The 25385-nt window shown below is 48.0% G+C and overlaps 4 protein-coding genes across 4 annotated transcripts in view; all 4 read left to right on the top strand.

Annotated features, from left to right (window-relative positions):
* The first annotated feature begins 68 nt into the window (after positions 1-68).
* LOC128731174 (homeobox protein vnd-like) lies at positions 69-6032 on the top strand. Its single transcript, XM_053824276.1, has 4 exons — positions 69-309; positions 4507-5039; positions 5110-5741; positions 5805-6032. Exons 1-4 carry the CDS (start codon positions 155-157, stop codon positions 6030-6032), a joined length of 1548 nt encoding a protein of 515 aa, XP_053680251.1. The 5' UTR covers positions 69-154.
* Positions 6033-6893: 861 nt separating this feature from the next.
* LOC128720495 (Golgi pH regulator) lies at positions 6894-8885 on the top strand. The gene is made up of 5 exons (XM_053814169.1): positions 6894-7027; positions 7117-7387; positions 7460-7861; positions 7930-8111; positions 8188-8885. Exons 1-5 carry the CDS (start codon positions 6980-6982, stop codon positions 8641-8643), a joined length of 1359 nt encoding a protein of 452 aa, XP_053670144.1. The 5' UTR covers positions 6894-6979; the 3' UTR covers positions 8644-8885.
* Positions 8886-10564: 1679 nt separating this feature from the next.
* LOC128722099 (uncharacterized) overlaps positions 10565-25385 on the top strand; it is a 49603-nt gene continuing 34782 nt past the window's right edge. Inside the window, exon 1 of the mRNA XM_053815929.1 lies at positions 10565-10670. Within this exon, the coding sequence (XP_053671904.1) occupies positions 10565-10670 (106 nt within the window). The remainder of the gene's footprint in view (positions 10671-25385) is intronic.
* Positions 11623-15735, top strand: LOC128722100 (ubiquitin-like protein 5). Its single transcript, XM_053815930.1, has 2 exons — positions 11623-12059; positions 15111-15735. Exon 2 carries the CDS (start codon positions 15123-15125, stop codon positions 15342-15344), a length of 222 nt encoding a protein of 73 aa, XP_053671905.1. The 5' UTR covers positions 11623-12059; positions 15111-15122; the 3' UTR covers positions 15345-15735.

Here is a 25385-nt window from a genome sequence, read left to right as displayed (position 1 = left end):
AACTGACCACGTACAACTTGAACAAAAAGGTTCTCAGAAAAGGAAGCAAAAAAAGAGCATCCGTTTGAGGACACTTTCGTCAACATCCTGTGCCAATTCAACACCCTCTTGTACCTGTGTACAAATCGTATAACACTTGCGTGAGCCCATCAACATGAGCCAAGGAGTCAACGGCTTACCCACGGGTCAGCCACCGACAACACCTTTTTATCCGTACGCAGGGTTACACCCAGCCGACGATGGTTACGATTCGACCTTCCACATCTTCCCACCGGACTACTATCCGTCGGAGTGCGATTATCCGACGCAGTAAGTACCACCCGTGACCCGACGGTTGCCGTTGGGTTTATGACCATTCCAATCATTGATAGCATGTCGATCGCAGTGCATTATGCACCGGTTTTTGGAGGTTGTACTTTGCCTGATATAGAGTAATGGAACCTTCAAACAGATGTCTCAAAATGTAGTGCTTTTTGCTGTGGTTTCGACAGGATCATCTTGATTGATCCACCACTCGATAATGGGACGCCACTTGAGAGAATGGATGCATTTTGGGCAGAATTTTGTGCCTCACGAGGCAGAGCTATCTTTCAAGTGGCATCACGCGCTGGTTGACCATAAATTTGGAGCATCTTTTATTTCCCGTCAACCGGAACAACTGGAAGTTGCAACCATTACTGAGTGTTTTACGTAGCCAAAGAAAAATCCTCGTATCAAAACGCTAGCAAAAAAGCAATCTCCTAATACACTGAGTATAAAATATCCTTGACACGAATCATAATGTAGCAATGTTACAGGCACAAAAAAGGATATTTGTGTTTCTTCGTTATCCAGCCCCAAATACAGTCTAATTTGAAATGACAATCAAACGATTTGTTCAATCGATGCCAGCCGAAAGGCAAATCAAATTAGGCTTATATCAATAATTGTGGTTTCCGCGAAACAAATTCAAAACGTAACCAAACAAACAGACACGGCTAGCGTTTCCTTACAATGTAGCGGCGTAATAGGGAAGGTCTCACTTTGGGCTGAGCGGTCGGTTCGTTTCATGGCACGGCAGACGTTTTAAGTTCTCGTGACTCGCTTTTCAGGCTCCACATTTAGCGTTGGGCGAATGGGGAATGATTCGTGTTCATTTAATAGACGGTGCCGGTAACCACTACAGCTTAAGTAGATCCTTACTAAAGGGGATTGGCTTCGTTTAATGAGAGAGCGCAAAAGTTACGTCTTGCTGATGCTGATAACATGGGGACTTTATTACTTTATAACGTTTAAACCATAATTAGTCGAATTTTAATCGATTTACATGTTTCATGAGAGGATTTAATATTAGATTTATTAATTCTAAAAGTAAAATAATTCATGCACTTTTCAATAAGCATGAGCATAAAATTGTTTTGAAAAGAAAATGTTACTTTAATATTTCTTTCCAATTAATAAAGAATAAAATAAATATGGATATAAAAAAAAAGTTTCGATATTCAAATCCACTCCTACACCCAACAATCAATTTAACTCCAAAAAGCAGCGGCATTCGTCCCCGACCATCGTCGGCTTACGTTCGCAAACAAGCTGCCAAAAGGCACCACGCTTTCCACAAGTTTTGATTTTTTTTTGTGTTTGAAAACCCCATTACAAAGTTCCCACGACGGTGGCGCAAGGACCTTCCGTGTCCGTTTGGTTCTAGCGGAAAAGAATGGGAATAAAACCGAAGGGGTTACTTGGGCCGAGCTGAGTCCTTTTTCCGGGAAGCACTTTCTCCTCACACTCGTGCCGGAACTTCACGGTGCTAATTGACAAAAGGCAAGAAAGCCATAAGCATGGAGCAATTGGTAAAGTGCAATCGTGTAAAGTGCAATTGCACCGTGAAAAGCACCCGCTGACGGATGCGGTGGGCCACATGAAATTAACTTCTGTCCGTACGAGAACGTGCGTGTGTGTGTTTATGTGCCTGGCCCTCTTTTTTTTTTGCTTGAGCCATTAGGAAAGGATACAACGCTTACAACCCGCCCAGGTGGAAAATCATTTCCCCTTAACCGTGTGGCGTGGTGCAACGTGATAGCCGTGGGAAACGACGCGTCTTGCTTTGCAAACAAACTAATTTCGACGACGACGACGACGTGCCCTTTCCAGCGTACTGGGAACGGTCCTGTAAAACAATGGAACCATCCATCCGGCGACCGGTTGTTCGTTGCGCATTTGCGTTCCCCAAGTGCGGCGGCTTTTTACGATCGCTCTCACATGCTCATGCGTAATTATGAAATATTTATGATTGTTTATGCGAATGCTGTTGGTTGGCGCTTGGCCCCGTAAGGAGCAGAAGGATATGCTTCAGTGACGATTCGATTGTCCCGATCCTTTGCCCTTTTCGTACCTCAACGAGTCAAGTGTACCGCAATCGAGCGCACTGGCGAGCTCACTCTCAGGACGGTTCCTTGGGCGCCCCAAATGGCCCTTTGGCACGGGATTTATGTACCTATGTTTTGATCCTAGTTTTGTTTTTGTTTTTGTAACAGTTCTGCTTTCCTTTTTTCGAGGATCGATTCACCATCGCAGCGAGCACGCGATCCGCACAATCGTAAACGGAACGCTTCCTGCGCTTTAACGGACCAAAAAGAGCCACCTTCGAAATGGCCGGTGAAGCAGCACTTGCGTCCTGCGCCAGCTATAACAACTTCGTGCAAACATATGAAGCACATGCATGGTTCTGCATGCGAAAGATTTATCGCCCCATTCGCGGGGTGTTTTGGGTTTTCATTTTCTTTTTTTTTCTGCGCAAAACCACCCAAGGGTGCTGTTGAGCTTCATGGGAGTTTAATCGAACGCTGATTAGATGCACTTCCGGGGGTGCCGTCTGTTTGAGTGGAGCGAGCTCGGGATATTCGTGCCGCGTGGTTTGCTGTTTTGGAATCGATATGTGAATGGATTCGGGCCATTTCGAGAAAGATGTACTTTTAACTCAACTCAACAGACAGTCTGGTACGGCGAGTTATTCAATTGGTGCAGTGATTTATGTGTTTGATGATGGTTTTTCTAACCACATTTATCGTGGGCTCCATTTTACTACATTTGTCATGAGCTTTTTTTCCTGAGAATACCCAAAAAGGTTGTTGAATTTCAGATATTTGCCTAATCAAAAATATATTATATAATATCCTCATAAATTGTGGAATCATTTTATTGTACATACTTTGTAAAAGTCATTATAAACCCGGAACTCGTACTGCAGTCACGATAACCACAATTTGGCCAGCCGTCAGTTACACTTGACAGAGATTATCTATTTATAAACTAATTTCCTGCTGGTGTCCTTCTATTGTAAACAATTTAAACTACTTCCTCAAAACAAGCAGTTTTATTTTATTTTCTTTTTTGGGTTCTACATTCCACCGAAGCGAAATTCCCTACCAAAATTCGTCACCACCATCGCGCTAGTATCGCCCGCGAGTTATCGCAGTAGGCTATACTAGAGCTCTACCCTAGCTTCCTTTCGCTCTAACGGAAGCACAAAGTTCTCTTTCTATCGCCGCCAAGCTACGCCTACTTTTCGCATTTCCACCCGTTTAGAAACAAACATGGATTCCGCATCGCATGGGGTGGCAAAAAATGGCATGCGGCGGAATGAAAAGGATTAGGAGTTTGGTAGAATTTTCCACACTAGTGAGAGGGAAAAAACGAGAAAAAAGAATGAGTAAAATTTGTAATATTCTGCGCACAATCACACACAGCACAGCGCGTCGTATCCTTGCAAGGATAGCCCCACGAAAGGACCTACCATAAAACCGCGGCAGCTTTGAACGGTTCAGTTCCGTGAGGATCTTCGACCATTCAACGTTTCCGCTGTGGGTGTACACTCTTGGTTGCCGAAAGCATGGCAAAGGATAAAGCAACCGATCCACGGTTGGAAAAACTGCTCACAAAATGTGCCCCGTTTCTATCCTGGGCACCGATTTTCATGCCCGCCGCCACGCTCAATCACAACCTGCTGCGGGCGGCTCTGTACCCGATCGTGCTGAACTCCTCCATTCCCCGGTGAGGGTTGTAGCTTTTTTTGCTACATTGTGTCGTCTTGTGTTTTTTTGTCTTTTGTTTACAAACGAACTGATACGCCGGTGATTAGGATTAGGGTTGGGTTGGAACGTGCCGGGTGGTGGATTAGTGCACTGATAAGACGACGTTGCTGTACGTGCCGATAGTAAAATGTGTTGCAATAGTTTATCGTAGCTGTTGAGGGATTTTCCCGCCCAGTTTATTGACAATCTTAATTGATGGGGAATTTGGTGGAGCAGGAAAATAGGAAAATGAGGAAATATGCTGTTGTATCTATACCGGCATTAATATAGGTTAATTTTATTAAGTTTTAAATGAAATAATCCCGATTTAGAACGCATAAATTGCGCATCACCTTTATTCGAAACATTCATCCATAAAAAATGCGTTGTGCATAAAGTGAATAAAGTGAAATATCAACATTTAATTCCTATGCACGTCGTTTTCCTTCCACAGGATCCTAGACAGCATGCGCATGGCTCCGTCCCAGCGCTCGCAACGATTCCACATAAGCAACATCCTGGAGCTGAACAATCAGCACCAGCAGCAGCAGCAGCAACAACAACAGGATCCTCCTGGCAAAGACCAACCTGGCGTGTCAAGCCTGCCACCATCCACAATCCTGCAGCATCACGGACCCCACCCGGCCACGTATCCTTTCACACTTTCCGAGCTGGAATCGCAACAACACGCGGCACAACAAACGCTCGACGTATCCTCGGCCAACTCTAGCTATCCTGGTGCCACGGCGGATGATCAAACGCACCTTCCGTACGGTACGATGTCCTCCCAGGGCACATCCTGCCTTCCACTGCAACCCGTGTTGAATCCTTCCGCAATCGGTGCCTCGATGCCGTACGATCCTCCACCGTACTATTCGTACTCACATCACGCCCATCATCTGTTTGGTGGTTCCAGTGCTGCTTTGGGAGCAGCTCCAGAACCTTCCAGGACGTCCTATCCCTACGGAGCCGTCAATCTGGATTACGGTAAGTAGCTGGATGTCCAGGAGAACCGATGTTTTTGCGATCTAACTAGCTGCTGTTTCGTCGAAACTAGTGCCATCGGTTATCCAACATAGCGCTTCGAATGAGGTGCCCAACTCGAGCCAGCAGCTCAGTCCGGACAGTACATCCCCCGGACCGGAGCTGTACTCGTTGGCCAGCTATAGCAACATCCCGCGGGTTGTAAACGAAGCGTCCGATCGGTTGGTTGCCCTCGAATCCGATGGACCGTCGCTGGATCCGGAGTGTTCTGTGGACACGAACAACAACAATAATGCCAGCAGCAACAGCAATAACCAGCACAGCCCACAGGACGATCTGGTGGATGATATGGACTCACCGGATCCTCGTGGCGGTGGCCGATCGGGTGGATCCCGTGGAGACATTGGTGGTGGTGGCCATAAGAAGCGCAAACGGCGCATCCTTTTCTCTAAGTCGCAAACTTTCGAGCTTGAGCGGCGTTTTAAGCAAGCGCGCTATTTATCCGCACCGGAGCGGGAACACTTGGCCAGTATGATCAGTCTCACGCCGACGCAGGTGAAGATTTGGTTTCAAAATCATCGTTACAAGACGAAGCGTGCTCAGACGGAGAAAAGCGGTGGGTATCCTGTTAATGTGCTGGGAGCGAGTCCTCCGAAGAAGATCAACCCGCCGGTGTTGGTGCGCGATGGTAAACCGTGTCAGGATGTCCTTCAGCACCATCATCCTCAGCAGCAGCAGCAGCAACCGCCATCAGCGCCATCGTCTCAGCAGCTGCAGCACCAGCGCCATCATGCTGTGCAGTCCCAGCAGCAGCAACCGCAGCAGCAGCAGCAGGGACAAGGACATACCCATCCGCATGCACATGTTGCACCGGGACATTTTCTTTCGAGTGGGGTACATCATTCGCCGTTCGGTGCCGTTCACGGGTCCGGTTTGCAGCCTTCCAGCGCAGGGATGCTCGCAGGGGCACACGGTGGTTCGCCTCGCATGTGGTGACATCGGTGGTTGTTTCGCCGGGATTATTCTTCCGATTAATGAACAATAAAGTGCAATCTATGTTAGGGAGCTTTCGTGTATTGGAATGTTTCAACGGCATGCAATTCAATGATTGTATATGATTAAAACAGCGAAAGAAATCTCGTTTACTTTAGTTGAATTATACACCTTTACTATTTGTATCCTTAGAATACCTAGTCTTCCTTTTCGTCCCAAATTGTGATAGTTTTTGCTATGGTGCAGTCCTAATTAGTAGTTATCAAACGTTCAACTGTTCTTAAATGCTTTTTAAATTAAATGTTACCCATGAAACATGTGCGTCAGTTACACGTGTTGCTCACAGTCATGGATTTTTCTAATCACGATTCTGTGCAAAATATGTTGCATTTACTAAGCAGATTTTTATTTTGCACACATTTTTAAACTATGATGCAGGTTTTGATTCAATTTGTAGAGATTTAAGGAGTAAAGGAGACTTAAAATATGTTTAAAATTCAAATTATTTGAACTGCATTTCAACGTTTTATAATTTGACAGCGGCGAAATATATGCACCCCCGACGTGTACCATTTGACGTTTGTGGCGTCAAACCGTGTACGTGTGTGTACGCGCGCGATTGTTTTGGTCGGTATTTGTTGGTAGCGAATAACTTTGCACAGTTTAATTGAAAATGAATTAGAATGTTCTTTATTTCCCTCGATATACAGAAAAATATGCCCCACAAGTGCTAGGCATTTATCTGTGTCCTTGAGCAATCGCGGTCTTCATTATTTCATAAAACCGCAGCCTGGTTTTACAGGAGCGAAAAAAGAGCGATCAGTTGCCACGGAGCCGAGCGGCTGTTGGCCCGGGCCGGGAACCAAAATACGACAATGCTTGTACGGACCCTGCAAGTAGAGTGTTAATTGAACTCCATTGGCTCGGTAGAAAATCTCAAGCGCACACAGATGGAGCTGCCTTTCTTAGGCGATACGCTGATCGTACTTGTGTCTCAGGTAAATACGTGGATTTATGAGAACGTGTCCTACCAGCGGTATGCATGATAACCCTTTGATTCGTTCTTTTTATTCTCAACTTTATGCAGCTAATTTTCTTCATCGGAGGATGGCTGTTTTTCGTGAAGCAACTCTTCCGCAACTACGAAATACGCCATGTGTTCGTGCAGCTCATCTTCTCGTCCACGTTGGCGCTCTCGCTGACAATGTTCGAGCTAATCATCTTCGAAATCATTGGTTTCCTCGACTCAACATCGCGGTACTTCCACTGGCGACTTGGGCTAACGCTGCTCCTGGTGATGGTCATCGCCGTAATACCCTATTTGATCGCGTATTCCTGTATCAGCAATGTGCGAATCGGTACGACAATGATCCTCAACGACCGGCAAAAGGAACTGCAGTGGGTGCCAATAATAATGGTTTCAATTCCAGTTCCAGCTAAATGGGTTCAACCGCTAACGACACTCATCTGGCTGTGCTATCTGTATGGCTTTTGGCGCATTGGCGATCCTTTCCCGCTGCTCAGCGTTAGCCGGGGCATCTTCACGATCGAGCAAGCCGTATCGCGTATCGGCGTCGTCGGCGTTACCGTAATGGCCATTCTGTCCGGATTCGGTGCGGTGAACTATCCCTACACCAGCATGTCATACTTCATACGGCCCGTCTCGCAAAGCGACGTCCTGAATCTAGAGCGAAGGCTTCTTCAAACGATGGACATGATCCTGGTGAAGAAGAAGCGTATCGCGCTCGATCGTAGGAGGAACAAACCAAACCAAAAGCAAAGCATCTGGGGCATGATTAGCAGCGTCACGCAGCGACCCGCCGGTGCTGAAAGTAAGCAAATCGGCCGTTTTTATCGAGGAAATTTCTCATCAATATTAACGGTTAATTTTTTGTTTTAGATATCGGGCAACTACGGTTGGAAATATCGGCCCTGGAGGAGCTTTCGCGGCAGCTTTTCCTAGAATCCCATTCGATGAAAAACATGCAAGAACGCGAACGATGGGCAGCCACGTTGCAGGGCAAATACTTCAACGTGCTGGGCCATTTTTTCAGCCTGTACTGCTTGTGGAAGATTTTCATCGTAAGTCGTGTGTCCTTCAGACGGTCTCTAAAGATTCAAATGGTGCGAATTCTAAGGTCTTTCCGTCTTCTTCCAGTGCACAATTAATATCATCTTCGATCGGGTGGGCAAAAAGGATCCGGTTACCCGCGGCATCGAGATCGCGGTGCACTGGTGCGGCTTCGAGATGGACATCGCCTTCTGGAGCCAACACGTGTCCTTCCTGCTGGTGGGCTGCATCGTCGTCACGTCGATTCGCGGGCTGCTGCTAACGCTGACGAAGTTTTTCTACAAAATCTCGTCCAGCAAATCGTCCAACATCATCGTGCTGGTGCTCGCGCAAATCATGGGCATGTACTTCTGCTCGTCGGTGTTGCTGATGCGCATGAACATGCCGGCGGAGTATCGCGTCATCATCACGGAGGTGCTCGGGGGACTGCACTTTAACTTCTACCACCGATGGTTCGATGTGATCTTTCTAGTTAGCGCACTGGCGACTATTGTCGTGCTGTATTTGCTTCACAAGCCACCAAACGTCGACACTAGTATGTAAATAAGGTAGAGATGTGCGCGTCTTTTTTGTTTTGTTCTCGTTCGTTTCGTACTGCCTGCCTCGAAGTAGGGCTCGATATCCAATGCGATGGACCAACTAAACTCATATGCTTCTACTCCTGCTGAAAAACAAAGAGATTCTTTTCCAATCTGCAGCTGATGTCGTGCAAACGCGCACGATATTAACAGGCTGGGCTGCGAAGCTTTTCGTTTCTCATATCCGCTGCGCATTAGGCGCTCTCGTGCGTTACACCGCCAAACCGCTTTATGTTTTATCCATTCCGACAGTTAGGGAGGGAAATTGTGGGAAAACTCGTGAAACGTTAATGTACATAATTGATAGGCAAAATCAATGGCAACAATAAACAAACCGATAACACGTGACTGGCGATCGATTTTGCACGAAACACTCTTGGCGCGTTTCGCTCCTTGCTTGCATTTCTCACCCGTAGTTCAACGGCCGTTCGACCACGCACGGCCAGCACCACAATTCGGTTAACGATTGACAAAAATCGCGGTTGAAAAATCATCACATTCCACAAGCCAGTCCGGGTCACGCGGTCCATTAGGGCCAGCATTATCCATAGTTGATGAGTCGGCACCAGGCGGACACGTTGCCCCGCGTTCACTTAATCAAATGGAACCCTACACCAAACCTACCAGGCGTTGATAGCAGATCATCTTGCCGCCCTATGCACGCTCGCAGTAAGGACTCATCGCCTTAGTCATCGAAAAACAGAAATGGGCACGTTACACACCACCGGGTTTCGGGGCACAAATCGGCCCCAGCACGAGAGTAAGCGAATGAAAGCCACGAGGACAGGCTTTTTTGCTTGCTGTATTTGTTCCCACCAACCGAACCAACCGTGCCCTTTTCGAACTCGTTTCCCCCGTCCCCGGAGTGTCCCGTTGTCATGCCGATGGTCCATTTTATGAATAAACAACCCTCTTCCTTCGCACCACCGCGGGAGCGCCCATAGGCCCGTTCATGGGCCAGGGCCAGCTTAAGGGTTCGGTCGTATCGTTCGGTTTGCAAGCTCGAACCCTGTCAGTCGAACGTCGGTTCACACGTCATCCGGAACACGGGAACTACAACATATGATTGCGGTGCGGCGTTTGCTCGCTGAGCGAAGGTTAACTGGTCGGGTTGTGTCCTCCCGTGCTGGTTGGAATAGTTTCCGCGGTCACAGTGTCAATAGCGCCAGCGGACCCTCGCACATTTAATCGCTTACCGGGTATGAAAGTTCCCTCGTTTCACGCACATCAGGCAAATGTTAATCGATAGTAGGTTCTTTTCATGCCACTCTTCAGCAGGAGTGTGATCGTTTCGATTTGTGTTTGAATCCATACGATCGGTGGTGTTTTAAAGGACACTTTGCAAGTGCTTAGTGAAAGAAAACATTAGCAAAGTGAACCGTCCCTTTTCGGTCGTGCTTCGTTGGCGTCCTTTCGCTGCTTACAAACATCCCGCCCGTTCGGTGACGCGGCTGTGAATCAATCAATCTTTGTTTGATCGAAAAAACGGTCGCATTGGTCACGAGACCACCCTTCCATTGGCACCTTTCTTCACGACGGTTACACCGCCTGGGGCCGGGTGTGCAACGCCACCAACAACAGGTTGCAGGCGCATTCGTAGCTGACAACGGACGCGCGCGCTTCGTGTCCGGTTTTGCTAGTGTTCCCTACGGTGTACGGTGCGTCCGTTGCGGAAGTGTAATTCAACTGCACCCAGGCAGTAGTGAAGTGGAGAGTGAATATAATTAATACCTTCCCCAGCTACTGGGAAGGGAAGAGCGCATATTACAGCGGAAAAAAGGAGCAAATTTTACATCACCAGCACACGGAGCGGATGCCGGTGGTGTAAGGTACGCGACGGAGCACACGCTTCCATGTAGCCAATTAGTTGCGTGCCGTGGACCATAATGGGTTGCAACACTAGCCAGGAGATACCGAGCTATGGCGGTGGGCAGAAGACGACGGATTCCGCGGCTGCCCTTGGTGAGCTGCTGGAAGGTGATATTGAAGAGGGTAAGTTCACTGGCGGTCATTATCATCATGCAAACTGTGCCGAAGTGTGCGGATGGAACCACCCGATATGTTTTACGCGAACCGATGGAGACGCCCAGTAGTTTTCACGTGAGTCGATGGAGACGCCTGGTGGTTGTTGTGAACATTATCACACATTACGCAGGGCGAGTTTTGAGCTCATAATTTAATCATTTATATGCTTGAATTTACAAATGATTTAATCTACAAAGTTCGAGTGCTTTTTGTCATTAAATGGAAGGAACAAAACAGTGATTTATAGTAGCGATGGCTTGGGCATAAGTGTGTTGCAAATTAATTGCAATGTATGAAATCTTTGTAGCACAGATTTATATACATTTAATAGAACCTAAAATAACTGTAAATGATATTAATTAAATTATCGATAATGTGGGAATACTGTTACGATTTTCTGTCTGTCTGGTTTTATCATTTTTATTGGACAATGTATCAATTAATGACAATTACTTTAATATCACTAGCATAGTCAAGCAATGTTCAGGTTATTTGAATTTTTTCTTGCACTCAAATGTTACAAAAAATCTTCTGAAGCTACATTTTTATGGCATACTAACACAACAACACGGCTTCTATTGGTTTTCCGCTCCGCTCGAATAGCGCTTTCAAGTTTGCGAAAGCTCCTTCAACCTTCCTGCCTTTGAATTCGAGCAAAAGCTGCTCGAAATGCATTCGCGCAACAATCTGTTACATCACGCCACCGCGGTCTTCCGAGCCATTTCGTGCGGGCTTCGGGGGCTCGAATCGTACCACTTCGGTTGGCCACGGAAAACCCGATGGAGCACCATCCTCGGGACCATCGGTCGTACCGGTTCGCGGCTGGTTCCGAGCTTTCAAGGCTTTTCACTCTGAAGTGATACTCGCAGCCGTGCACACGCGCCAACTCGAACTCGCCGTACGAATCGTAGCGCGCCGTTTCCGCAGCCATTCGCAGGGAGCCTCGCCGCCAGTCGATAATTAGGTGCGCCAACAGTTCCAACCCGAAACCGGTGCCAGCGTTCGGGCGATTTGTTTTTTGTGTTTTCGATTTCGCACCAGTCCCATCGGTGATCGGTCGGTCCGATTCGGTGTCCAGATAAGCGTGCCTCCGTCGCCGTAACTGTCGTGCGTTTCGCGTGCGTTGCATAATACCAGTGCCAGTCGTACTCGGAAAAGTCGAGCACACTTCACCCGGACGCCACACGGAGTGTCCATCGTCGATTGGCCGTTTTGTTCTCGGAAAGGGGGTGCTTTTCTGCCACAGTCTTGCCGCGTAGCGCGCCGCGTGTTGCAATCCACTCTCCCGGGTTTCGAGTGAAGTGACGCAGATATCCCACCCGCTCGAAGGGCGAACCGGAAGTTCAGCAAGAGAAGGTAAAGTTTCATCCTTACTCCTTATCGAACGATCAGAACTTAGAACGGGATGGGAGCGAAATGAGGGTTCTTTCCTGTACAAAATATAAACGACCTCATAGCCGCATAGTTTGCTTTTGGCTGGGATGGGTGGTAGTGTTATTAGAAATTATTAATATAATTGTTTTTCAACAACGCACACGGATGCTGCCCGTGCTGCACCTTTCGGGCCAAGCCTCCCACGAGCGCGTGATTTATTCAACGCCCCCAGGTTTTGCTGCCCACGGGGCGTCCAAAAAGCTAATGAAAATCCCTCCGCCTATCCCGCTTATCATCAATCTAACTTTGGGCGCAGCTACTACTTTGAACTTTTCGCAAACCAACGGAAATCCAACATCAAGCTCAAAGTGCTCGGCTTTCGGCCAAGCCCGCACCATGCGCGCTGCCTTTGGAAACCCGAATGCCGATGAATTATGTACGCCCGTTTGCCGTAAGCGCGTCCTGCGCTCTCTTAAAAAAAAAGCAACGCCAGCAAATGAGACCGGATTTTGCTGTGCCGTCCTGTCCCGGGGAAGCGCCTGCAACGGCAGGCTTACTTTAGATTTCAAGGAGCGCAGCAGAACGCTTTCAAGCTCTACTTGTCTGCCTGCTCTTGTGAATCGATCTCTGGCAGTTACAGCGTTGCTGCTTCGCTGACGTGCCACGTTTCAGCGAGCTCAGAAAGCAGAAAGCTACCGAAGCGCGCTTATTGATTTTAACCTTCAATTTTTGATGCACTTCCTGCTGGTGCCTTCCGTTGAAGTGGCCAGACCCGGGAGGGGTCCCAGCACGAGACTCTCGTGAAGCAAGAGCGATAGAGTGTATCGATCGAACCGCAAAAGGGGCCTCCCGGAGGCATTGATTTCGGGTGGTGTTACTTACACTCGGTTCTTATGCCACAAATTGCATAAGAACCGAGTGAACTGGGCTGCCCACCCGCAGCTCTTTTTATTCTTCGTGCTTCGGTGGCGCTGCTTTATTTCATTGGTCCTTTTAATATATTTTTTTTCTTCTCTGTCTTCTCCTCTTCTTGCGGTCGTTTTATGTTTCCCACGGTACCGGGGGCTTGGCCCACCGGTTCGCCTTTGCCGCGTGCTGTCAAGTGAATCATTTTGCCGTTTTTTTACAAGTCCCGCGAAATAAAGACACTCCATTTCTTTTACTGTCCTTTATTCGAAGGCCCACTTATCGGGAGCGTTCGCAACCGAGTGTGGGGGAGGGTGGCATAAACTTCCTGCCCGGGAGCCGCTCCGTTTTAGGATGCCGAGCGGCGGAAGTAAAACGAAAAAAACTAAAAGCAAGTGGGAAAGAAACTAAACGATTCAGCAGCATTTACATGAGCAGGGAACGTTCGTTCGGAGTTGCTAGGGCCTGTGCAAGAATTTATGCGCCAACGAGCGCACGGGCTGATTTCGTTTTATTGATCGTACCGCCCGAAATGCGACAGGCCACACCACAAATGTGGTCGATCCGATTGGCTGATTGCGGAGACCATTGATCAATGTGACAAAAAGGTTAAGAAATGGAACATTTCCTCCGTGCTTGAGCTTACGGCTAGCACTGGGTTAGCAAATTTATTATTCCGTTTTTCTGCTGTTGTTTTTCTCTCCAATTGTCTACTCAACTGTTCTACTTTTATCAAGATTTATCGAACATATTTACGATTTTTCCGGCATTTATACAGAACTAAATAGTGATAGATGGTTGGTAAATGATAACGCGTTCATTTTGTACACTTTACGACACTATCCCGTCGGTAATAGCCTTGTGCTGCTCTAAAACGTTTATTTTTCCCATCGCTAAGCGATCGCACTCAGACACTGGCCGTCCTTTTCCTACTTTTTTGCCGCACCAAAGACGTCCTTTTCAGGGCCCTAAACGTGCCATTTGCATAGGGCAGGCGCTTATGAATAAAATTATCGGTACGTTTCTTCTGAGAAGGGCCCAAGATGGATGTAAGAATAACGAACAACATTTCATGGTGGCAGTGTGGGGTTTGTTTTATTTTTTTTTTTGCTGCCTCACCACCCTGCACGAAGGGTTATCCGAGCCAGTATTTTATCCGCTTGAGCTAAAGCGAGCTCCTCGCGTATGTCCGCCTCACTGCGATAGGACAGATTCCTCTGTTTTTGCTTCTGCTTTCGCATGCGCCCCCAACCGAGAAGTTCCGGTGTATATAGGGCACCGAATTTAAATTTCTATGAATTATGTACTCCCGTACTACGCTGCTAGTGCTAGCGAAAGCGCCTAGCAAGTGGAGCGTAATGCGTTTTTGGTGTACAGAAACAAATATTCGTAACCTTGCCGTTCCGATGCGAGAAGGATCGGTTCGCAAAGATACGTGCTGGCAACATTAGCATTGTACGCCTGGGAAACAGTTCCACAGCATAAGCTGTTATCGAATTATCCAACGTAATGTGATGAAAATCTCAAACTAATGAATTTCTAATCTAATGAAAATCTAATCTCTGAACAATATTGATTGCAAGGAACTATGCAAACGAACCTACATGCGAAGCTAGAAAACGCATTCCGACGCTTAAAACCAACATAAGCAAGTATTTTACTAACTTGGATATTAAACATTAAATAGTATTTGCTTAAACGAAAATTTGAAAAGTTCAAAACCTGTTGATGCTGTCTAAATACATTATTTCACATGATACCTAAAAATTGTGATCGATTTATATCTGTACGAATCCATCATCTTGTTAGTGCGTTATGTTCGTACTTTCTATTCGCTTTTTTGTTGAAAAGTGGCTGGATGTTGAAGTTAATCAATGTTTTATCAAGGATTCAAATACCGAACACTCAGTTTTCCCGCTGAACCGCTGCACGTAATAAAAGTATACCCACTGTGCGCGTCCATTTTCGCCTGCCGTGTAAACGTCACTTTGACGTTTACCCTTATTGTTTACGCCGAGCCGCTTTTGACACATTCCGGATCGAAAATCAATCCGAAGCTCAAAACACCGAGTGCGTCGTGCGGATTTCAGTAATTTATCGGCGCGTTTTCTCTTATTTCTTTGCAAGCCGAAAGTCAAAATGCTGGAAATAACGTGCAACGATCGCTTGGGCAAGAAGGTGCGCGTGAAGTGCAATCCCGACGATACGATTGGCGACTTGAAAAAGTTGATCGCGGCCCAGACCGGCACGCGCTACGACAAAATAGTGCTGAAAAAGTGGTACACAATATACAAGGATAACATTAAGCTGGCGGACTACGAAATCCACGACGGCATGAACATTGAGCTTTACTATCAGTGAGCATTTTCGGACGCGGACCTGTTTCCGCTGCAGCTCCTATGCGGAACTTACGTGCGAGAGGAGTCGGTTGTTGTCATCGTATCGATTTTTGGCGAGCCTGACTGGCCAACACAAGGGAACCGGTTGGCGCACGGTGGGATTTACGGCAGAAGGAAGGAAAACTTTACCATGTAGGCACAAAGTCCTGATCAATACTTGAGCTGGGAATGGCTTGAGAACGTTTTGCGAGAAATTGAGAGGAATAAAATTTTGTACGCTGATGATAACTCGGAGTTTAACGGGAGGCACATTTTAGTTTTTTTATGTAAGAATTCCAAGAAAAGAGGATGGACCGTTACGGATATGGTTAGGATATTGTTGAATGAATAAAACTATACTAAACGGATTGCAACACATTACATTCCTTCGTCGTGAAACCGAAACTATCTGACCATATCGCAAACTAGCACCTCACCGAGTCGCTGTCCTGTCGCAGGATACGTTCTAACTATTCTCAACTGTCACCGTGCGAGGCTCGGGCAAACGATAACGGCTAGATAACGAGCCGTCCAGATTGTACGGCGCTTGTTCCGGCCAAACTGTGGCGTGAACCATTTCCCGTTCGCATGCAATGATTTATTGGGCATGGTAATGTTTGCAGCAGAGCTTCTACCCATTCCGTATCGTGTTAGAAGTAACATATTCATGCGACGACCCAACCCATCAATCGCCCGCAAGTGGTGTGCGCTAGAACAATCCTGCGCACCCCCGGCAGGACTACGCCACGTTCGCGTTTTCTCTCCTCCGAGGCTGGAAATCTGGCACCGCTAGCATGGCGCCCGCCGTATCGGTTTGAGAAATTGTAAATGACGGCCACGAAACGTGACGGGCTTATGAATTGTTTCGCAAACGTTTCGCCAATGCAAATTTCAATTCAATTCACCCCTTTTTGAGGGGTGAAGATGGTGAAGATCATTGGATTACTCGGCACTCGGGTATCGTTGATTGTTAGCACGCAACGTTCCAATAGCAGTATTTCGAACTATCCGTCCGTCTGGTCCCGAGCTGCGTAGAGCTGCAGCACGGCAAAGTGGGTATAAAAGTGGATAAACTAATTGTTTTCGCTATTCAATTAAATATGGCATCATTGGAGTGCTTTTATATTCCACCGGAATTCAATTGTCTATCTCGCGCCTATGAATATTCATCTTCGAGCTTTTGCCTGTTTGCTTTAGTGGTGCAGAAAGATGAATATAATTTATTTTAAACAACATTTTTAAAGAGCACTATATTTTAATCTAACGTTCGATACTGTCCTTTCGTGGTTTTATTTAAAACACTATAAGCTGTGAGGTTAGGTTCGATTCTTTTTCTTCAACAGCTAATCAACCCCGGCTGCACATCATCAATTTCACACGGTCAATTACTTTTTTTTTTCGTTCGTTCGCCACTTCAATGCATTCATACCAAGTACGTCAACTGCCTGGCCACGTGCCATCACGGGACACTCACTAGCAGCAATTTATCCCACCCCGGACGTGGCCACGTGTTTTGGCCAGCGTTGCAAAAGCAACAGTCTGACCATGTGGGTCAACGAGCTATCCTTCGAGGTGGAGCGAATTTCAAACCCGTAAAGTGAACGATAGCGCTCCTCAGATTGGGCCGGAAAGTCGTAACCCTACGGTTGCGAGGCTTTTTTGTGCAATTAGTCTGCCCAACCGCAACTGCTTATCTTGGCCACACTCAATTATTGTCAACCCTGGTGCTGCCGGAAGGTAAGAACCGTTCGAAAACTCGGTAGAACAACGTGACAAACGTGGCGGGAGTAAGACACGTCGGAGAGCAGAAAAAAACGTAGCATGAAAGAACACCCGCAATCCCTAGACAACTCGAACACCACGCCGGGTGGGATCCACGTAGTAATCCTTTTTATTGAAATCGATAAATCAACGGCCGCCAACCGGATGGGTCGTGGGGTTTCGGAATTGGAATCGATTCCGCAACGCGCAATTCGGGGAGAGGGTTTACGAGCTGGCTGGCTTGGAGCAATATGTCACCGCTTTGCCACCGTCAATATCCAATCCCACGTCGGATGGTTCTTGGTTTGCCGTAGTTCCACCCCCAACAAGGTGCATCCTTCCTACGAGGCGGAGGGTAACATTCACCCACCCCCACACCGGAGCATGTTGTCAACATTTTTCATCCACATCCGGAAGGCTCGACAAGCATAATGGCACCACGTAATTGCAATTTGCGGTAGCTTAGGGCAAACGAGCAGGAATGGCGGGGTTTGTCTCCCTTTTTTTTTGCTTTCTTGTGCAAAGCGGCCCGACTGGAAAGGATTTTGTCGTGCCGAAGGCTAACGGATGTTGGCTTAAAAGCGTTGCTCCGATCCGACCGGTGCTCAAGTACGGGTCCACCTGAATCGATCCGGATCGGGGGCTCGGGTCTCGGGTCTTATTGGGCCGTCAGTTCATGTCCACTTTAGCGTTATATCATTTCAAGTGTAAACCACACATCGGAACCGGGAAACTGGTGAAAATAAAAAAGGAATCGAAAAGGAATTAGACGTACAGTTTTGACCGTGTTGCTGGTGTCCTGTTGCGCCACTCGTCCGCCAGCATTCGGGTGCCAAACCAACCAGCAATCGGTGCTCGAAAGCTCCAATGGGGAAGTCGTAGAAGTTGATAGAGGACCTGGCAGCGTGTGACGCAACGGACGCTGATTAGCCGCTACCGAAATCGATCGGTATCGGCCGGACATTTCAATCAGTCACGTCCGATTGGGCACAAAGATGAAACTAATATCGCTCGCACGTACTCCCCAGGAACAGGATCGTATTACTTGCGGCCTGGGGGGGGTGAGTTCCTGGGGGTTTTATTTAATTTTCCCGCCCTTACATCCATTCCAGTTGCCAAGCGACGTCGAGGTCAATATTTGCAGTGACGTTTTGACGGTATAAAGGACACTAAGTACGGTTGGTGGTTTCGAGGGTGGTCGATAATTAATGATAAACCCGGAAGCCCTGCATGTGTAGCTGCTTACAATGTTACCACGCGCAGCGCAGGACGAATTAACGCACCTCGTGTACTTTAACTGCTCAACGATCACGAGTGTCTTTAGAATCGCCCCTTTTCTAAACGTTCTTTTGTTGACGGCACGTTTCACGTCAAAGCATGAACGCGCTCCGAGCCCAATTCCGATTGACGTTTTGGAAACGCTGCTGACCCACTTCCGGGTGATCCGGAAAATGGGGGAAATTTTGCAAACCCATCTGCACGTTTTCTGCGCTTCCATTTTCCGGGGGTGTACTATTTGCGACCAGTAGCGTCGCGATAAGGCCGGGCTGCCCGAGCTAATCCCGCACGCGGACAAAACACCCGGGAAAACCCACCCACCCCCACATCACCCAGCGCGAACGTGAAAATACTTTCACAACTTTCGGCACACAACCGGGAACCCGGGGAATGGGTTTGCTGTTTGCTTTTTGGTTAAAACTACGACCAACAGCACCCTTTTTCCGGGTCTCGGTTATGGAAAATGGCGCATCCCAGTGGCGGGAGGCTGGATGGGTACGTTTAATGACGCCCACCCCACCCACACACAAAAGGTACGCGCGTGTTTTCACGTAGTTAAAGGCTTGCCGAGGGTGGGGGATTGCAGACAATACAACACTGGCCGGGGCGTGGGAGAGAACCGGTTGATTGAATTTATAATAATAAACGAACATAAAAGGCACACAACTTGCTCCATTATTCTCAGGCGTGAGTGTGGGTGGATATGCGCGTGTGTGTGTGTTGTGGAAACTCCTGGCACCAAACATCGTGCCGGTCAAGATGAAAGACGAAAAATGTTGCACACCCTGGCCAGGCGTTCAACCGGCCAACCTGCCACCGTTCCGGTTTGCGTACTTTCGCCCAGGGTTTTTTAATTGAATCCCTGAAGCCGCCTGCCCGACCGCCCGGAGGGCACCCGGGGAAAATGTCCACCTGTTTCCATGGGTCGTGTTACAGCAACGGAAGGAAAACAAAGCAGGAGCACGACAGGAGAGAAAAAAAAAACGCCCCAGTCCCAGTTGACGAACATCAACTTTCAATCAATAAATTGATTTTCGTTTGTTTTTCTTCCTCACTCACCTGGTAGCACTATTTTAGTGTTTTTTTTGCAGAAAATTTGCGCCCACCTCGTAACGCATTCCGTGGGGGTGTTTTGTCCACTTCTTCCAGCACCCGTAATCGGATTCGGGACGAGCGAAATGGGCCAAAAAAGAGTCCTTCGGCTAAAATGTGCTCCAACGGGGGGCCTTTGTTGCCACCGTGGGGACATCCTCGAGCGGTCTGTTTCCTTTGGGGGGTGGAGGACGGGATTGTTTTAATTAAAATTAGATTCAAATTTTCATCGGTTCATCAGATCGGTGTTTATTTTCAATCCCTGTCGGCATGTCGATAGCACCCCGTGCGCCGATTCGTCCGCTTTTCACCAGCGTCGGGGGTGGCTGAGACAAAAGGCCAAACCCAAAGCGAACGGGCGACGGGTTCCAATATCCTGTAGCCCGAAACCCTGTAGCCTGTGCTGTGGGGTTTGATAACGGGAAAGAACCGAGACCGAGTCACGGAATTCAATTTGAATCTCAACTCGAGCTCCCACGTCCGAAGCCGAAGGCAAAGTTTCGATGCATTTGCATCTCGAGAAAGGAAAAATGGAAATAGGTACGGGGAACGGGCAGGCAATGCAATCTTGCGGTCGGTGCAAATGCCAGGTAGCATGTTTTAGCATATAAATGTACCGGAACCCCTTTCCGGGCAGCGAGACCGAGCGAAAGGCGTTGATTTATAATGCATTCGGGCTTACGAAATTAGTTTTTCCCGCCAGTTATTAGCTCCATAAACTTGGTGGCTTATTCTTTGCTGTCGCTGTCTCTCAAGTTTACAGTGGTTGGTTCAAGAGAGTGGAAACTTTCCTTACCCGGCGCTAGCGCATTCATAAACTTAAGAAGCGATTTCTACAGCTCATTTTTGATAAGCCTTACGAGCGGTTTTCCTCGAGCGAATGGCACAGTACACGGTAAAAGTCGCGCGTAAATACTAACGGCCCCAAAGAGAGCACCCTTTTATCGCAAATACAAGCCTGTATTTACGATCATTAATCGCACTCCCGGCTCGCGTTGTTTCTAATGTGTAAATTATACGAATCACGCCTCGTAATCACAAAAGGGCTACACGACCTCGGTGGACCTCTGCGACGGCACGCAAGGACCTTTTCCAACCATTTTTGCATTGTTAAGCGGCTGTAGCGAAATCCCAGCAAGCCATAAATACAGTCTCATAGCAACCCGCTTTAGAACCGAACCGGCCAGGGTGGACTATTTATTCTGCTCACATCATTAATCTCCAACACCGCTCAAGCGCACGCCATCGAAGGCTTCTGGTCATTAGCAGGAACGTCTCTCTGTGGACGCGGCCAGCAAACAAACGGCATCGATTTGTACAGAATACAGGATGAGAGAGAAAGAGAGAGAGAAATAAAAAAAGGTCAGCTAACCTGCTGGCCTATAAGGCTCACTGAACCATTAGCTTAGTTCCGACCGATTGCTCGTCCAGCCGCGCACGTAATCCAGCACAACGGGGCTGTCGTTCTCGGTTCCTGTTCCTTTTTTACATGTGTGCTTGTGTTTATAATGACCCGCAGTCGGTATGTGGCCATGACCACGTGTATGCCCTAACCGGCTGTCCCTTGTCGCCAAACCCCCTTAGTGGCCTAAAGCTCAACGGGATAGTTAGGCAGGATAACACGGGCAAAAAGAAACCACCCTTCGGAAGGCGTAATCAGCGAAGGGAGATCCCAAGCGTGTATAGATTAGCAAAGATACGGTACAAAGCAAAACCGTCACCACCACATCCGGGATGGAGAACTCGATCAAGCTTCCATTACGCCCTCAACCGATTAGACCCGATTCCGAACGATGCCATTAGACTGCAGGTTTACTTTCCATTTCCACGCTACGGTCCGGTTCGGTTGAACGTTGTTTTTCCCGCTCTCTCTCTCTCTCTTTTTTCCACTTCCCAAAACGCACACGCCACCGCCGGCCACATTAGCCGGAATGAGCTTTCTGTTTGTGTCCGTGTCACTTCCGGTTCCCAGCACAATCCGTTGAGGTGCCGTCGAACATCCGGAACGGTACGCCAGAGACAGCCACCGGGCGCGCGGAATCGATTACCAACCGACCAGGGCCCGTTTCTCAACGCCTACTCGATTTCGCGTGTGCACCACCGTTACCATGGGCACCGTGCCACGGAACGGAACCGGCAAAACGGAAAAGTGTCGTAAATAATTAAACATTAGAGGCACAGCGGCAGAAAGAAGCGCTTAATTAAAATGTATACAGACGTACGGTTGCGGCCGCTACGAAATGTCACCCGGGCGGGATCCTTTCTCGTTCGAATTGCCGTCCGTTCGATGGCTGGCGGGTGTTTTCTTTTCCCGAAGGATCCTCCTGAACAGGAGAAGCAAACCGGTACGGGAGAGGTGACCGTGTTCGAGGAAAAACACCTGTTTCCCTTGATCATTTCATTCACCCGTTTCAACCGGGGCAGGATTCGCTCGTTTCGAAACGCTGGAGCCACCCGAAGTGCCATTGCGAAGACCTGCGAATGTAATTAGTATTGATTGCGAATTGTGAAATCGTGGCGTCGAACCCGTCCGTTTGCTGACGGCCAAAGGTGGATACGTGATAATTGAGATAGATCCGTACGAAGACGGCTTCAATTCCCACGGGGTTAGTTTAGCACCGTGTCCCGTTCTGTCCCCTTGTGCGAGAATCGAAACAGCTGTTGCATTTGCTGGATTGCACTTATTTCGCATGCCACCAAAGCCACCCCCCGGTACGAAGCAAGGGTTTGGTGCATGATAAGGTCGAATGGGGGCCACTGCACACGGTGAAGCGTGCAAATTGGATTAGGAGGGCTTGGGGGTCGTTTGCCATGCACCGACGGTACCGTGAGAGCAGAAGGTTAAATGCTTTATATGCACCAGCCCTAGGATTCCCCCTTCCAGCTTTTCTCGATAATCCCGGGTTTCGGTGCAGCGACGGTATGATGTGCGATAATGATAACGACCGGCTCTAATGACGGCGTTCTAGAAAAGGGGTGGGATTGTAGCGTAAAATTGCCGACACCTACATAATAGAGGCTGTTCTGTTGCTGTGAACGTCAATTATCATAATTAAATGTTAAAAGACATACGCTTCCCATCCATTATGGTACAATTTATCATGTAAAGCGATAAGATAAAGAAGCTTAAAATTGAATGCAAAAACACAAATACATATTTTTACAACAAATAGGCTTATTAGATGTTAATTTTTTAAGCTTCAAACGCATGTCCTTTTCACAGTAACACTCATCGAACGTCCGCTTATTAGTTCCATAACGTGCCACACGTTCAGCGTCTATTAGCATAACTTATCGTTAAACGAGCTGCAACATTTGGTTGGAAAATTTCGCAACCTCCCCCGAAATTGCTGCTCCGATGTAAATCCCCAGCCTAATCCTGCTTCTTCGAATGCGGCCGGTTTCGGTCCCGTTTTGTGAAGGGTTTTTCGCAGTAGGCGTTGCGCTGACAGCCGTCCTTCCCCTGCAAATGGAGCGCTTTTATCGATTGCACGGCACAGCCTCCCTAGATCTGGAAGCCCGAGCTTCGATCGTAAGCCTCCTCCCGACGGCTTTCCGGCCGGGAAAACGTTGCCTGGTTGGGACAATTATCGAGCCGGCGTGACGCTAACGGGAGAAAAGCCTCCCAAAAGGGCACCACCGTTTGCCATTTGCGTGTTGGCGAAAGGGCGACACTTTTGCGGACGCCGCGCCATTACGCTTAAATGGTTGCCACCGCGGTGCCACCGGAAATGGAACGCGGGCGGGATTAGAATAGATGTATCGTTTGTGGGTGGGATTGTGCGCCTAATTTGCATGCATGACAATTAGTCCGGAAGCTGGCGCTTTGGGTGGCCCCGTCCGGCCGCCCTAATGTGTGACGTGCATAATTTAAGCCCGCTTTTGATTTACATTAAAAATGTACCGCTCCACGTTGGGGTGGGGTCTCCGGTGGGCACATACACACATAAGGCAGGCCCACCCATCCTGCGGTAATTCTAAATCGATGGTTCACTACATCGAGCGAAGGAAAACGATTCGAAATTTATTCCCACACGCGCACACTCACTGTTACCGGAAATGGATTCGGAAGCGTTGCAGTATTTCAAACGTTCGAGCCCGGTATTAGTTTCTCGATTTGCTTGCTTTTTATTTTTACTGCCAACCTGGCACCCGGAACTCGTAAAGGATCCCATTTCACGGATTTTAGACTTATTAAACGAAGAAAAAAAATTGTGTCCCTGCGTCACGCGCGGAGAGAACCGTTTAATCATTTTCGAAATCGTTTCCCAACGTTTTTTTTTCTTCCATTTATCGAAACGACAATTTCCCAATCGATCAGACCCGATTTGATGAAGGCCGATAAAAACGGGAAACGAAGTGTGGTGGCACCGCGCGGACAAATGGAATATGCCCATTCGTCAGGACGGTATCGACCGGAAGCACTAAACTGCGGTTGCTCCCGGTGGGATGGGACGACAACCGGTAAAGGTGGGCTGTAAGGGCAGGATGAATGAATGAATAACTGAGAGAAAAAGAAGAAGAGAAAAAATGGTTACCTTAGTCGGCAGGCCACTGGCCCCATAAATTATGTCCGTTCGAATCGTCCGAAGTCGTTCGTTCGAAAACTTCCCAGGCAGGACGTTCTCAGGGGTCCCAGTGGCAGCACAAACGGTGGGAGGCTGAAAATTGGGCGTACTGTCGAAAAATGGACGGCTCGCTCGAGACCAAACGTCAGAGGGTCGTAAAAAGGCGCGAAAGAGAGATAAAGAACCGCCTCCGGTTCGCCGATCCTTTACGCTTCCGGAAGGACATGGTGGCTTGGTTCGACTTCATGCGTCATAAGCGGATAAAAATCAGACATCGTTCTCGCGCCGGGCAGGTGTGGGACGTTGTGACTCCATCGTGAAGGTGGACTCGCCTTTTTCCGATGGAGGGGGGTGTCCTTGCCGGTGGCAGGACGAATGGTCGTCGCCTGGGCCGGATTATCGCGCTCGAATCTGAGCCTCGTGGCGAACGAACGGCATCAGACGAAGTGCCAAAATAATCATATTTTTCTGATAGCATGATAATTCTTCCCAAGCGAATAACCTATTCGGTTTGCGATGGTAGGGCATACGAACGGCAGCGATAATACCACCAAAAGCGAACGAGCGAAAAAATTAAACCCAAACCGAACGATGGCTTCGAGACTGAACTGATCTGTTCTGCTTTTCGCGAAAAATGTTCATTTTTTGAGGGGAAAATATCGATTTTTTTACGAGCTGCAATCCAACTGCTCAATGTAATAAAGAACACAACAAAAAACACTGTTAAATATTTAAAAGGACACCGAATGAATGCATCTCATGTTTGCTCGTCAGCCCCGATAGTGTTTTCTGTGTTTCGATAAGCTTTGCCTAACACAAATATACACGCCGTCAAACACACATACAAACTACCAGGGGCTGCAAAGTGTCGTGCAATGTTCTGAATAAATTACGCCCCCCCCCCCCCTTCGCACACACTATCGGTTTAAATTGATATTGCAACTTTTCCCTTCATTAAGGAAGCGTTTGTTTGGAAACAAGTACCCAACCCGGCCCGTATCAACGTAGAGCAAAATCGATCCATTGCAACGACATCGGCATACCGTTGCTACGTTGTCGACGAGAGAACATTTTAATAATAGCGCCGTTCAAGGGGGTACCAAAGCAGCCCGGTTGCATAGTGATGCTGCTGTTCGGATGCTGGAAATAGCATCGATATCGTGCGAGCGAAAACATTCACCGACATGGCGCGCGCACACACGAGCCACCGCCCTGGCAAACGTTTTGAAATGATTTTCACTTCGTACGCCACTCGATGGGGCAAAATGTCAGAAATGTTTTTGCAACAATTTACCACTCTACCACTCGTTGCCGTGGTGACGTGC

The sequence above is a fragment of the Anopheles nili genome, chromosome 2 (assembly GCF_943737925.1).
Source record: "Anopheles nili chromosome 2, idAnoNiliSN_F5_01, whole genome shotgun sequence".
Taxonomy (NCBI): domain Eukaryota; kingdom Metazoa; phylum Arthropoda; class Insecta; order Diptera; family Culicidae; genus Anopheles; species Anopheles nili.
This window is presented reverse-complemented; position numbering and strand designations above follow the sequence as displayed.